The sequence below is a fragment of the Lepisosteus oculatus genome, chromosome 17 (assembly GCF_040954835.1).
Source record: "Lepisosteus oculatus isolate fLepOcu1 chromosome 17, fLepOcu1.hap2, whole genome shotgun sequence".
In the NCBI taxonomy this organism is placed as follows: Eukaryota; Metazoa; Chordata; class Actinopteri; order Semionotiformes; family Lepisosteidae; genus Lepisosteus; species Lepisosteus oculatus.
In genome coordinates, this window is record NC_090712.1 from 16,405,346 (window position 1) to 16,420,654 (window position 15,309).

Consider the following 15,309-nt stretch of genomic DNA (forward strand, 5'->3'; position numbering starts at 1 on the left):
ATGTATAGTATGCTACTTGGGAAATTATTCTGTAATTTCCAAAGTTGGAAACAACCTGTCCAGCTTTCCACATTACAGCTCATGGACTTTAAGTAGATAATTATTAAAGGCAAAGTATACTATAAATGCTTTTATACATTGCATCTACATTGTGAGAAAGATTCTGATATTTAAGTGAAGGCTGCCAGTGAAATATGAGAATATCTTATGAATCAGAAACACCGCTGACTGCTCAGTCGGTTAAAAACTGTTAAAATATTTCCAGACTTGGAATTGTTGTAAAACACTTTAAAAAATAAATGGGAAACAAAGGAATGGGATATCTGAAATGAACTGTCTCGCAACAAAAGACTTATTGAAATGAAGTGCAGTATTTTATTGCAAAAGGTTGTGTGCGTTCCAAACTCACTCTTTAGCACTTGGGAAACATTAGCAGGATGATGTTCTCTGATGCATCTATTTTACACAAAGCATTCGTGTAGTAATTTCTTACAAGCTGCCAGTATCAATTTTGATTATAGGTTAAAGCAAGATTAAGAGTTTGCTGAATCTCTGAACAAAAACACAAAAAATTAGACCCATATTTTCTGGCCATGGTTATTGCATTCTTTTTGTAACTTGATTAAATTTCTTTAAATGTTTTGTCTACATGTCAGACTTCATAAATGTAAAATGCTGATTTACTTTTTGTATCAGCAGATTCCAAACCTTAAAACTAATATTAAGTTAACCTGAATAAAGATTAAGAATATTTAATTATTAAAATGTCTCATTTCCTCTTCTATCATTCTAGTTGCAGACAACAGTAATTTAGTTCAATGCTATAAGAACTCCAGAACAAAAGCATAAGGCTAATCCACAACATTGGTTTATCCCTACCTAAAAATATAAAAACGTTTTATAGGAATAAAATATGATGGCAAGTGAGAAACACTATGCAACAAAATAAGGCCTACAAAATGAAATGTCAAAGGTCTTTTAACTCCCTTAATTCTGTGCTAAATGAAAGATAAGGGACTTATCAAGTAGTGGCAAAGCCAACTATTAGAGCAAAGTACAGACAACCAATGTTCATTTATGCAACTGCAGGTGGACAAAATGGTCCATATCTTCTACAGTACTCTGCAAAACTGTCATTCTTTGTTCATTTACTTTACAGGACTAATTGGCGTAGTTCAATTCTCACTAAGCATGTCACTGAAGATGCTTCACTGAGGTCACTGAAGTTGTGTTCTCACAACTAGAGGCGACAAATGGAACTTTCTTAAGGTCTTGACAATATAGTAGTTTTACACGGACTTACAAACAAAAATAAACATACGTACAGTAATAAGACCTCAACACATGAAGGAAGGAAGAACATGGCGGCAGAGCAAGCTTAAGGCATATTCTTCAAAACAAGGGCATGCTACAGCACCCTCACTGAAATAGTTTATTTATAAAGAGTGTTCAATCCATTTCTGAACCCATCCATGTAAGGGATTTAAAGGGAGAGCAAAAAGCATGCCTTTAGATCCCATTGTAGAAACAAATGTTACTGTCAGCTCCTTTACTTTTTGCTCTTGATCAATATTGTAAGGCAATGAACTCATTGTTTGGAGTTTCGGTGAAGACATTCCAAGTCCTGTCAGTGTTAATAGGAGGCTGGAGCCTTTCCCGTCTGCCTGCCTCAGCTAGATAAACACAGACCTGTGTGCCTTCAACTCATCACAAGATCTTCTGAATCAGCTTGGAAAACCTGCCTTATGTGATCTAAACATGGACTAAAAAGAACAGAACAATTTTTTTGTTCAACGACCATGATAATATTCCAGGATAAGATAAATCATACATATTCTTACATTATCTTAGAAAATGTAATAAGAAAAACAGTGAGAAAACATGCACCATAAATTGCATTACCAAAACTACACAGAACTTAACTGGACAAACAGAATCACTCCAATACCATTAAATACAACTTCAAAACTGCATATCGTAAGCAATGCACATTTCTTAATTTACAAATATGTACATTTAAAACGATTTTAGTTGAATAAAACTTGTACTTAGTATGTACAATCTTAAATGTCAATTATTTTAAAATGATATAACAACTCATAACAAGCTTTATTTAGTGTATAGTATAAAACAAACTTCAAAGGCAGCATTTCCACAACATAACCTAACTCATAATGGCAGATAGACTGGTGTTCATCTACATGTCTCAATGGAGTCTGGGATTTTTTGTGATTGAAATTCTGCTCTATATAAGAAGAATCAGAGTTCTTGTTTGGTGCATATTGGTTGACTGAGAATCCAGGGTGGAACTGTAACTCAATGGCACTGGAGGAACCACAGAAAAGGAATTAGGAAAATTCCAAGATATTCCTTCAGTCTTGAAACTTGTTCAATGATCTAAAGAGCAAGGTTACCACTTGCACTACTAAACTCCCAAAAAGAGATTCTCTTACCTTTTATGTGCTACAGTCAGTTGAGTCTCCTGCAACTCCAAATCAACTTTTGCTGTGTTAAAATAAAGGACAGTAACAGTTTTAATCCCTTAACATCAATGAGCAAGCACATTAACAGCAGGTTACATTGGGAAATTAAGGCAAAGTGTTAACAGATTTTTTTAGCAGCATAGGGAACAAATATCAGAGCAACACAATTTCTAGTTAGTAGCATGCTCTTGACCTATTCCCCATGTTACAATTAATTTACTTGGTTAATGTTTTTATCAAAAGTGACTTGCATTTATACAGCTGGGCTGTTTACTGCCCAGAGTGAGTACTTTAAGAGTACTCCATTAGTATGAGTACTCTTCTTAAGTATAAATACAGTGGTATATGCCAACTCTGTACCCACATCAACAATTTCTAGACCAGAAGATTTAGACCAGAACTACAGCCGCTACTCCACACAACTTTATAGCAATAAATAAATTCAAGATGACAATTCCCCAAGACACTACCCCTGGACTAATATTGCATTTGCCTTAATGACAATCAGGCTTTAACGTTAGGCTTGAGGGGCAGTCGTCTGGCCAATGGACAAGGCAGCTGGAATGCTTCTATAGAATGAGCCACAGTTGCCCTGGGAGTGATACTGTTGGGAGTGGAGCATGAGCAAAGGATGCTGGGGAAACAGTCGGAAGATACATTCAGACCATAGGAGCAGGTGATTACCAGGAACTGGGGTTTACCAAACTTTTATTATGCAGAAATGGCAAATGTGATCTCAAAACACTTAGCTCACCATGCTTTTGGCAAATATTTCAGTTACGATCAATAAGGTGACAGAACCTTGTTTTCTCTAAGAAGCTTACAAGCTGTATATCAGCCTTTATTTCATGTTAGCCTACCGATGTGGATCATGGCATTAACAGAGGAAGATTGTGATGGTATAAAAAAAAATCATATCGGAACTATGGTCTTTAAAGAAAAAGATTTTAAAAAGCAGCTAAAATACCCCATCATCTCTGAAAGACCTTTTAGACCTGTTAATATTCTACAAGCCGCAACAGTTTCTTTCAAGGGTTGATATCGGGAACAACAGGACTAATTGTTGCAGTAACTGCACCGTTTGTCAGGATCAGTAGTATCTGACAGGACCATTACTACTGGCGACAGAAACGTTTGCCCATTAAACTGTTTACACAAGTTTACAGGTTAAATGTTTATACTATTTAAAAAAGTTGAAAATATTTGGTGATAAATCCCGATAGTTTTCAGGTACAAATAAGGTATTGTACTTAACTTGATTAACTGCTAAATTGTCTATCAGTGCATGCAACAAAGATGACTGATATATCCATTATACTATTGGCAATGACAGGGAGAAGCAGTATCTAAGGACAGGCATTGTCCATTGTGCAGTTGTGCTAGAGAAACATTGAGCATGAATGGGGACTGAGTTAGTGGGTGGATCTATTTATGAAGTACAGCATCTAATCTTGTTTCAGGACCACATAGCCCATGAAAATACCACTTTACTTCCTTGCTGATAGCAAAACAAAAATGTGTGATTTAACAATACTCAGACAATGCTGGCAAATATCCTATGATGCTCTAAAAACTGCAGTAATTTTTGAAGACTTACAGTAAATAAACATTTGTTTAAATATTTCACACTATTGTTTGAATTATATTTCAATTTGTATTGCACAAAAATACCACATGCAAAATAATTTGATACTAAGTAGTGAAACATACAGTACAGTGAATTTAAAATTAAAAATAAATTGAACAACACTCATCTACGCACAGTTTCCTGTAGAGTATTCTACTCTTACAACTTTCCTGGTCAATTTGCTTAGCTTGGGTGAAAAGTAGCCATGTTTTTCATTTAGTTACCTAGATCCAAATCTTTTAATACTTGAATACAACAAGGTAGACTATATACAGTATGAACAGCAAACGTAGGGTTCTGATAGCTTAACCATATATATGAATCATATCTATTTGACGTAGGTGCTGCTCCTGGGATCAGCACTCACTCTGCATGAGCATATACATAAATATATACAAAGTGAGTTTCAAATTTGTATGACAGAAGAAAACCTATAATGTAGTGCTATTCACTGAAATGTGAACAAAAACAACAGAACAATACAGTCACCCTGTGTACTTCCTAATGTTTTTGATGAACTACTGTCTGATCCAAAGCCATAACAATCTGAAACAGCCACTCTGAACCACTTCCAAGTAATGTAGATCCCTTTTATTCACGGGCTCCGCCTTCCCTGATCTACAGCGCTCCTTTTGGGGAATATCAAATCATTCCCATGTAATTGAAGCCAGAACTATACCTAAGAGGTCCCAACATGTCAAATATGAAGATCACTTTTATCTACCATTCTCAGCACTAAATCTTGCTATTGATCTTTTTACACATGGTACTTATTGTTTATAGATAATCAGTCTTAAATAAAGTGCTGTATGTTATTCCAGGAATTCTCATTTGACTTTTAGTGTCTGGTCAAGAAATTAAAGTACAAAATACTGCAAAATGCACTGTAATATATATACTGTACATACTGTATTTTTTATTATCATCATCAAGTGATAACGTCACTGCAGGTTTCCAATTGCTAAACATACAGGGTGTTGGATGTGTTACTGTATATCTAACACACTAAGATGGAATGACACAATCACTAACTATTTAAATCAACAGAACTACTCTGTCTGTGTTGTAGAGCCTAACCTTGGCAGTGAAGTGACTTTTCTATGGTCCAATACTGTACATTGAAAGAAGAAAGTAAGCATGAGAATGTCCTGTTCTTACAGTACACATGGGCTTTACACACGTTTTATAAAGAAAATCGTTTGTCTGCCAGGTCCTGAATTCTGTAATCAACATTAACCAAGGGTTTCATACCCACGGTGACTACAGGAACGAGACTGCCCAATGTCATTTTCAACAGGTGGGTCTAGTACCATCACTTATCCTGACTGTAAAGCTAGCCCTTATACTGTAGTTCCAACATGTAGGGACCAAATCTTTTCCTCTTAAAACTGTTTTTCCTGTATAAACAGGAAACCAATGTGGCCTAAAATGGACCTGTGCATGAGCACGCACACACGGAGAGTACATGTATATACAGTATATATACATGTATGCACAGACAGTGGTAGAGCTGCACTCCAATCAGTCCCATCCTGCCACGGGGTTTATATGATTACCATATTTAGGAAAGAAAACTCTTTAGCTTTAAAATGTATAGTAACTTGTAAACCACTTGCTTTTGTACAACATTTGCACCAAGTTTTGCTCTCTAAAAAAATTAACACAACTATAAGTCACCAAAGTATTTTTCCATAATTGTGATACCAACTTGACATACTTTTATAGTCATGCACTTATAAGAAAAGTAAAAAAGTATAATTATAACCAAAAATGCTGACCTAAGAAGCAGAAAACTCAATATAGGAAAAACATTACATGAACAGGAGCAAAAAAAAAACTAAAAAAGATATTCAATTAATTTGCAATAAATTTTGCTTCAAATTTGCTACAGTGAACTACTGTATAGAGAAACGTGCTGCAAAAAGTGAACTGAACTACAGATCTGTCCCTAAGGGTCCAGTTTTTCTAGCATTTTGTGGTAGGGTTCACAGTGAAAAAACTATTTTGCTACATTTATTTCATTCTGTAACCCACAGTTACAAATACAAACAACAATAATAATTTCTTTTTTGCGTAATGAGCTCTGTTGCTAATTCTGACAGGAGCCCTGTCAGTCATCAATGTCTCGAAAAACAATGGGAATCCCTGCTCTTCTCAAACGGATCAAAGAACTGCTAGCATCCTAGTGTTGTGCTATAAAAGCTTTTCTAGTCAAGCCATTTTTTAGCTAAGACTCACGGACTTTAAAACAACTAGACTACATATGCAACAGATTACAATGCTATTTGAATATGAAGCCCTGAATTCAGCTATTGCATAAGACCAAAAAGCCTTTCTTTGACAGATCCAAAGGTTAACTCTCTTTCAAGCTGGGCTGTATAATCAGTAAAGCAAGAATAAAAATAAACAGTTACAAATAAATAACTAAAATGGATTGTATGCGAATCCTGGATTGTTCCTTTCTGCTCGTTAAGCATCCAATTAATCAAGTTAGAAAGTCACATGCAAAGGAAGCCTCATGAGACAAAAAGCTGCAAAGGCTTTCTGTTGACATATGGACATTTTTTGTTTAATCCTAAAGCAAAATAATTTAAAACCCTGTCTTAGTAGAGAAGGAGAGAGCCTAATCTTTAGAAAAAGTACCGTTCTGAACACAAGCACAGCTGACTCAGATCAGAGGTAGGGAAAAGAGGCTTCTTCAAAAAGAGACCTGCCTGGGGCACTACAGTAATTCCCTTCAACAAATTTTCCCCCAGTTTCTTCACAACCCTTACATTTGGGTTAGGATATGCAATACCCCATCATACTAGAGATTAAACAGCTCCTAACTAATGGTAAATGTGTCTAAGAGTCATCAGGTAAGCCTTAGGGAGTAGGTTTCATGGGCCAGAAGCAATATCCAAATAGTTTGGACAAAGCTATTTATTAATCTAACCAACAGGACAGTTTTTTTTTGCCTTCGCTTCCCAGTTATACCCAACTGCTCATTTAAATAAAACATTATTAAAAGTGCAGAAATAACCCCGGCTTTATTTAACTTATTGCTGGCAACCCAAGTGTAAAAAACCCAAAGGAGGACCATCTTAAATTAATTACTGGCATGTAACTGACAAGCACGCCTTGTAGCCAAATTTTCCCTGTAGCTCATTATGTCCCCGGTTCCAAAAAACAATACTCCATCATCTGTTTCAGCCATAGTCTCTATGTATTCTGCACACCAGGTTACTCTGCCAAATCATGCATCGTCTCGCACAGCTGTTTATTATTAAAGTGTGACAATTATTTGAAAAAACAAAAAGGACACCACTAGTGCAGGGGTTTCTGTCTTGCAGTAGTTTATACACAAATTACACAAATCCTGATACTACATCATTTTCATCTGTCTGCATCAATATAACTACAGTATTTGCAAGAAATTCTTATTTTTCTTAAAACCCATCATTATTCTAAGACGGCCACACCATTGAACTAAAACTCTAAAATGGCCCAGTGCAAACAATTGAAATTTGCACCAACTTTTTAAAAAAAAAAAAACTTTAAAACCACAGAAGCAAGTAAGCCACAGAAAAGTTCTCATCTATATTATCTGCACAGATTTTTTAAAGCACTAAAAGCCCAGCTAAGTTATCAGAATGTCACACAGTGTAGATCAGCCAGAAAATAACTTAAACTGCGTATGTAAGGGCTACCAGTAATGACTAAGTACTATAGCTTATGGCAAAATGATCCATTACCCACTTGACTTACCGAGCCACACAAACAAAACAATCTTTGTGAATAAATCACATCACCGTCACATAGCTGCAAGTTTTATAACACCTTTCATACCTTGGCCGAGAAATTCTTCCATTTTATTTTTGAAAGGCTGCAGGTGATCTTCAGAAGAATCGCGACAGACCTTTTCTGTTTCCGTAGTGCAAGCTGCAACACAAGAAAACCAAAATGTGATTTCTTTTCCTTGGCATTTCAGACACCACCACTAACAACCTCCTTGTTATAAGCCGTGAGGAAAACTCTTGCTAATCAGCCCGATTAGCAAAAAAAAAGACAAAAAACTGAAAAAAATCAAACTGAGTTTTCTGTCAAGCACAGTTAGCGTAAATGACCCAAAAAGGAGGGGTAATGTTCTGTACTTAATTAGAATAATCTTTTTTTTAATTTAACTTAAGAAAAGGAAAGGAATACAGCGTGGATCTACTGACTAGCTTAAGGCTATACATTTGAGAGATCATACTTCTTCCAGAGGACATTTGATTAAATTGTTGTTTTTATATTTTCACATGATCTTAGAAGCAGCGCTCACAAGTGGTTTTCTGTACATAGTGTAACGCATACGGCCTCCATTGCTTGCGAGAGCTGGCTAACCAGAGTGGTGACGTCGCCGCCCTTCCCTGTGGATAGCAGGGACCGCAGCCGCCGGGCTGAGGGGAGACTTCCCTTTGGCTCAAGAGGCTGGGTCCCAGTTGAGAGACACCGGAGGCCCGGGTTCGAGTCCCCGACGGCGGGGGGCCGGCCTGATGCGGCAGCGGCGAGGGCGCCCGCGTGAAGCCCGTAGCGTTACGATATATTTCACTACTGAAATAACACATCAGGTTCAAACGAGCTGGCAGCGCTAGTCTGAACTAGAACCACAGTACATTCCCCTGAACAGCTGAAAGAAGATATTGTAGCTGGATAGGTGGCATTTATAAACCCAAAAGAGCAGACTTCCAGTGGTCATTAACCTATGGTATCCAATAAGAGAGCAGAGTTTCCAAGATGAGGGGGCATTTGAGGGAGAAGTGAGTGAGGAACAACTGATTGATGAACTCCTAGATGTGCTACATTTCCGAGACGCCAATTAAAAGGGCCCATGGATGTTTTGAATAGTTTCTGGGAGAGTTTTTCCTTTCAGAGCTAGTGAGCAACTATTTAGAATACAAAGTTTAGTACGTTCCTAACTACTGACAAGTAAAGACACCCCCACCCTGGCATGACAGGACCATAAAGAAGTGTTTCCTGAAGTCTTTAAAAAAAAAATGTGCATTTTGCAGTTTCTTCCAAGTGCCAACCATTTATACATCTGCTACAGTGATTTCACTTCTGTGACGTACTGGATGCCACCCATAATGACACAGCGCTATCGCAGAAGTGAGAAACGCACTGCGTAACTACAGGGAACAGGGAGCATGACTGTGATTTTATACATTTTCACTTCAAGGTACTGTAAAAAAGTGTGTGGTGACCCTTCTGTTCTAATCGTAATATCTTTGAATGTAGATTCAAGTATGTAATCAAATATCCACCCATCACCCACCCAATCCTTGCCATTTCACCTATGACACCCTTAATACATTTCAAAAGCTTTCTAAGCCTGATCGCCCTAATGTCTTGGAAAAAGAAATGTGATGGCTGAAGGAAAAAGGAAATTTTTTCTAGCAATTTCACATTGAAGTGCTTTATGCATATCCCATATGTACATTCAGTTTCTCAAAGTTGAATCTAAATTTGCCAGTTACACATTAAACCTTTCTACTGTATATGCCTCCCAGTAATGACTAAAAGCAGTTTGACTTAAACTCCACAGTCACACACAAGACTAAATGGCCCATCACCTTGAAATCCTTGCCATCTCAAGATCAGAAGTTGCATGACTGGTCTCCAAGTCTAGTTTACTTGTATTCAGGTTCAGCCGATTAAAGAAAAGGAAAAATGAATAATAAAAATAAAATGGTCTCTTAAGAGAATACATTGTTCTTCCTCACATGTTGGCTCTCTCTCTAACCCCATTATTCAATTAAGTGAAATTCATGTTCTTAAATTACATGTTCTGACTTACTTTATCCTTGCAAACAGTTAAGCAGATAATCTGAGTGAAATTAACCAGCGTAGACTTCAATAAAGTTGCAGAATGAGTGTCCAATTAGCCTAGAAACATCACTGTCAAACAAACAAACAACTACACTAAATTAGACAATATTGCTCAATATTGAGGAAGCACCGGTCCTTGTGACTGCAATTATTACATTTCATGTTTCGATAGTGTAACCAAAAATGGTTCAGGTTAAGTTTGAATAAAAATTTTTTAGGTCTAGACTGTAGTCAATAACTACAGATGCGAGAGGTTAATCCTCATTTCTAAAATCTAGGTTGAACCTCTATTCATTTTTGCAGGGGACAGCAAACGCCTCCTGACAGGACAACTACTAGACAAGTCCAGCAACAGGTTTCATCCACCTTTTGAGACATTGCTTAAAAATAACTAAACAATTCACTGCAAAGGAGTTAAAGCTTATGCCTGCTGTAGCCCAGGTTAAAAATGCTCAAGCACTTCAGAAATCCCAGCACTTATCTTCCATATTAATCTTCTGTATAAAAATAGATGCTGTTGCATCAATCTTTACTTCTGTCAGCTTACTGGCAGAGAGCCTGTGCTCTTTCAACAGTAAAAAGCAGATTCTTCCAGAAACTGTCTGAGAAAAAAGAGCTAATAATTAAGACTATTTTAGAAACCCAATAAAACAATGCAAGATTGATAGGATCCCCATTTGTTTTGACAAAATAACTGCATATCCTTTCTTGCTCTAATGCAACCTCTGCATTTAACCTCCCAGAACTGTATCTAATTTCTAATTCAAAGCAGGGCCTGCAGGTTTAGCCTATAGTGAAGTGCAAACAGGGGAACATGCGCTTATGTTGCGTATTTTTCTCATTTTTTGCATCGCTTGACTTACTGTAAAAGCTGCTGAGGGTTCAGGGGTTTCCTGAGACAGCGCCTTGTTTGGAGTTGCGAGGACAGTAAAACATGACTCATGGATTGACTAGAAAGTCTGGCTAATGTTTGCATCTGTTTTGGGTTTAAGAGTCTGCACAGTGAACAGATGCTGGCTATTAACCCTATGCTGATTTGCTCCATGTTAATCACAACTCCCAATTTCTGTGTCATGAACATGTTAGCAGTTAAAAAAAGCAAACGTGTTTTACAAGTAATTAATACAGAGTCATTATGTTCACTTTATTTAAAGGTTCATCTAAAATAGAGCAAATGCAATACAAAGAAAATGGAAATGAAGAACCTGACATTTGACGCACATGGCCCGCTCTTTGATTTTTACAACTCTAGCATGGTATAGTTAATACTGAATGTATGGCCTGATGTATTATATGGTAAATAAAATGTATACAGTACCTTTTTATATCCCTTTGGCACTATCATTAATGTCTAGTGGGATCTAGAGCCTTCAGTGCCATTTTAACATACTGTATCGCACCAGCTAAGATAAAATTATGAGTGATTATATTATTCTTGCTGAGTTCTGTAAAAATGTTGACTGCCAAAGAAAGAAATTGGATAGTAATGAATCACAGAATTATTTCCTGGGAACTTACTGACTTCTAGGTGGTTTAGTCTTTAATTGATAAAATGGAAATAGGAGTTAAAGCAAGGAGTTCTGTAGGAGGATGAAGGATAACTGCATTTTAACAAAAAAAATTACAAATGGAGTCTGCTAACCATTTTAAATGCTTTAACAACTTCCAGGCTCTTAAATGCTTGCCCTTCGGAAATAACCCTCAGCTTAAACTCAGTGTTCAAAGTGGTTCTCTTTAATGTTGCTGACTACACATTTACATCAATATTTACACATGAAACATTTAAACATGGAAGGGTAATTTGCAAACTATTTTGCTATAAAGCTGAATATGGATATACGACACTTAATTCAGGTGTTTTCACGCACCTCTCATGATAAAGAAAGCACTGTGGCAGGCCAAAGACATTCTTTTGAAAAAGGTGGTTTTATTCAGCTTTCAGAAGTTCCCATTAGTAATTGTTTTCCTCTAAGATCATATAAGCCAAAAAAAATATCATTAAAAAAGTCAAATAATAGTATATTAAAAAAAACAATGTAAGCTGACCAATAACACTCGTGGCCAGTATTAAAATCGACTACTTATAGAATTAGAGCTTCAATGATAAAATCAATTCACTTTTGTAGAGTACATACAGTACAGTTAGTACCTACAGGCTGAGCAGAGGCTGATACAGTATACCACATTCCTAAAGCAGGACTGTCGACCAGACAACTGTTACCAGTGCAAGGAAGCAAAAAGGATTCTTAATTATCGAAAACAAAAAAAGGGCCCAAAAACTCAAAGAGTGCTTGATAGCTCTAAATGGAACACTACACTGATTAAACGTCATTCTAGAAGAAAATCACAAATGTTCTTGGATACCTCCAGTTGCAAACTGTCCTTAGCCTCTAATCGGAGGCCCAGCCACGCACACACATCACTCCAGTCAAGAGTTAAGTCATGGGGCAAATATCAGAGTTTCCAGCACAGATTAGCAGTGGAACAGTGCTGTCACTGAAAGGCAGTGGAGATCAAAAGCAGATTGGGTTGCTTTTTCAAACTGTGTGTCACTTAGTTCAGCACAGGCAGGATGGAACTCCTAGGGAGCTGTGAAATTTGAAAGCAATTGGTGGAGCCAAAACCTGTAGGAATAGTAATGAAAAGCTTCTGTGCTTCTGGATTCTGTCATTACAGTGTCTGGTAAACAATATATTAGCAGTGCTCGTTGCTCATCATAGTGTTATTTATGAATGAGGTTGACATGTTCACTGGATGTTCATTGTTGTGACCCTGCTCAAAAGGTATGAACTTTAAAGAGATTCCTTGCGTCTAGGTTTTTGATCTAACCTGACACACTGCCATTTCTCAGAGATGCAATCTGTTAATCTAAAATAAAAACTGTACCGTGAAGATTAGAAGCCCTGGGAATCGAGGTGAATGGACGTATTCAATTTTATTGGGTTTTAAAATACCAATTTTAATGATGTCTACCTTTAAACAATCTATTATCTCCATATGAAGGTTTGTAGATTCAACGGAAATTTCAGCTTCAACGTTCTAGAAGAACACTCGGTTTTCCCCCCATAGCAAACATTTCGAACGTCATATTTTCATTGATAAAGAAATATACACACAGTAGATCTATTGTAGTTTATGATTTGAGCATTTGCATGTTATATACAACAATGCTGTTCCAGATTTGCACCTATTTTAAAAAAGGGGACAGATGTTTTAAATCAAGTTAAAATAGGAACTTAAATATTACCAGGAAAAGGCCATCAGCTTTGCTGGCAGTATGCAAGGAGTTTAAGATGACAGACAGCAACGCTTTCTCGGATTTTAATGTTTGACAAGGTTACAGCCTGCCCGCACTTGTGATATAAAGTATGTTTAATGGATGTGAAAAGCCAGTGAAGGCTAAAATTAAAACTGCAAACTGAACCAATATTTTCTTACAAATTGTCATGACACTGGCCAAGGATAAGAACAGAAAACATATACTGAAGACAAGTGTAATGTATTCTAGAGAAAAAGTCCCTCCAGGGCTGACCAGGTATTCTGGGACACAAAAAGGTGTGGTCAAATTGTAGCACCCATCTTTACTATACTTGAATCCCATTAGAGGTGATGTTATGACTGAACAGAACAATCCAAAAGGGAGAGAAGATGGTGTTTCTATATTTGCATGTTTCTATGTTAATTGTGATGTGCCTTTTATATTAAGCTATTATAAATAAACATGTCCCTCTAGATACTAATATTCACAATTGTTCACATTCTTTTATATAATAACCATTATATCACATCATTACGTACTGTATATCAACTGTACCATAAAGTACCCCCCCCCCCAAACATTCTGAAATGTCTTTTGCTATTTATAAATAAGTCTATTTTTTTTCTAGCCAAACCAAGGACATTGAACCTGCATTTCCAAAGTCACACTACACAAGTCTGCTTGTTTGCAATATAATAGTGCCTTTTCAAGTTTTCTGCTGCTTTGTTGTCTCGTTTTGAACTACTACAGGCTATGACGGCAATATGGTGCTGTGCACACCTGAAACTTTTGACTATTTTGTGATGCAAATTGGAGGTTTTACACATTAATGTTTATAATTTTCTTTCATTGTCCATTGAAATGCACTCATCCATGCCGTTTTTTCTAATCCTGAAATACTGAATATAAAAATTGTTGCAGTCCCTTTTAAGCACACATACATATCTTAGTGTAAAATGCTACTAGATTTGATAAAGCGTGTAAATCTCTAGTTAATAATGGAAATATCAATCAGAGGCCACAGGTCACAGCTTGTTGTGTGCTACAGTAGGGTTGTTTTTGCAGCTGACAAGTATGGTCTAGCACAGGCTTGAGACACAGCAGTGAAATCTGGCAGCTGAGGCTCAATCTAACAGAAATAAAATGTATTTCTTTTTTTTAAGGGCAGGAAATAGTTTTAAAAATGGATTCAATGTTTCAGAAATTTGGTTAAAAAAAACAGACAGATCACCTAATGTACCAGCACCTATGATATGTGTTAGGCGTGTGCAGATTACAAACATCATAGCCTGAACTGTGTTTTTAAACACTATCAGACCAGCAGGCTTGAAAGTGCATGCTGGCAGGCAATCTCAAAGCACATTTACCGTTCAGGTCTTTTCTTAGTTTGCGCAAGTCCTTCTGAAAATCTTCAAACTTCATCTGCGAAGCCTGGAAGAGGTCCTGTGGCTCTGGGAGAGGGAACAGACAACTCTCTCTGCCTGCATCCTACAATCCAAAAACAACGTTACCACAAGGCAACTAGCTGCAGTTTGTGCATGTTAATCACTCAAAATATGCACAGATAAACTGGCTTGGAAGATCAGTTGAACATTTCTGTATCTTGCTTCATGGAAATGTTTAAATAAAGAATAGTTTTAAATCAACAGGACAGAAAATCAGTCCTGGTGACTGGGCCACATTATGGAGTGAAATAACTTCAAGTCAATAATGAGGGAAATCTAGGCTGGACAGAATGAGCATGCCTGAAGTGAAATTTAGCCCAGCTAGATACCTCTACTGTTGAAGATGAACAGCATCATCTTAATCAATCTTTAATGATAATGATAGCAAGTCATCAGGACCTTGTATTATTGTCTGATTCAAAGGATGGCACCTCTTTCTGTACTGTGTTAACAGACACCATAGTTAGGGGCCCTAGATGAGGAATTCTGATTTGAAAGGAAGAGGGCTTCCTCCTGCTCCACAACTACCACTTAGAATAGTGACCAAGTATTCATTTGAGGAGCCTTCATTCCAGTATTGACCAGGCCCAACCCTGCTTTGCTTTTGAGATGGCAAGATCAGGCTACAAAGAAGTAATGTTCCTG

The 15,309-nt window shown here is 37.0% G+C and overlaps 1 protein-coding gene across 1 annotated transcript in view; it reads right to left on the minus strand.

Annotated features, from left to right (window-relative positions):
* fmn2b (formin 2b) overlaps positions 1 to 15,309 on the minus strand; it is an 85,610-nt gene that overhangs the window by 11,525 nt on the left and 58,776 nt on the right. Inside the window, exons 14-16 of the mRNA XM_069179880.1 lie at positions 14,587 to 14,707; positions 7,939 to 8,031; positions 2,454 to 2,505 (exon numbers count right to left, since the gene is read on the minus strand). Coding sequence (XP_069035981.1) covers positions 2,454 to 2,505; positions 7,939 to 8,031; positions 14,587 to 14,707 — 266 coding nt within the window. The remainder of the gene's footprint in view (positions 1 to 2,453; positions 2,506 to 7,938; positions 8,032 to 14,586; positions 14,708 to 15,309) is intronic.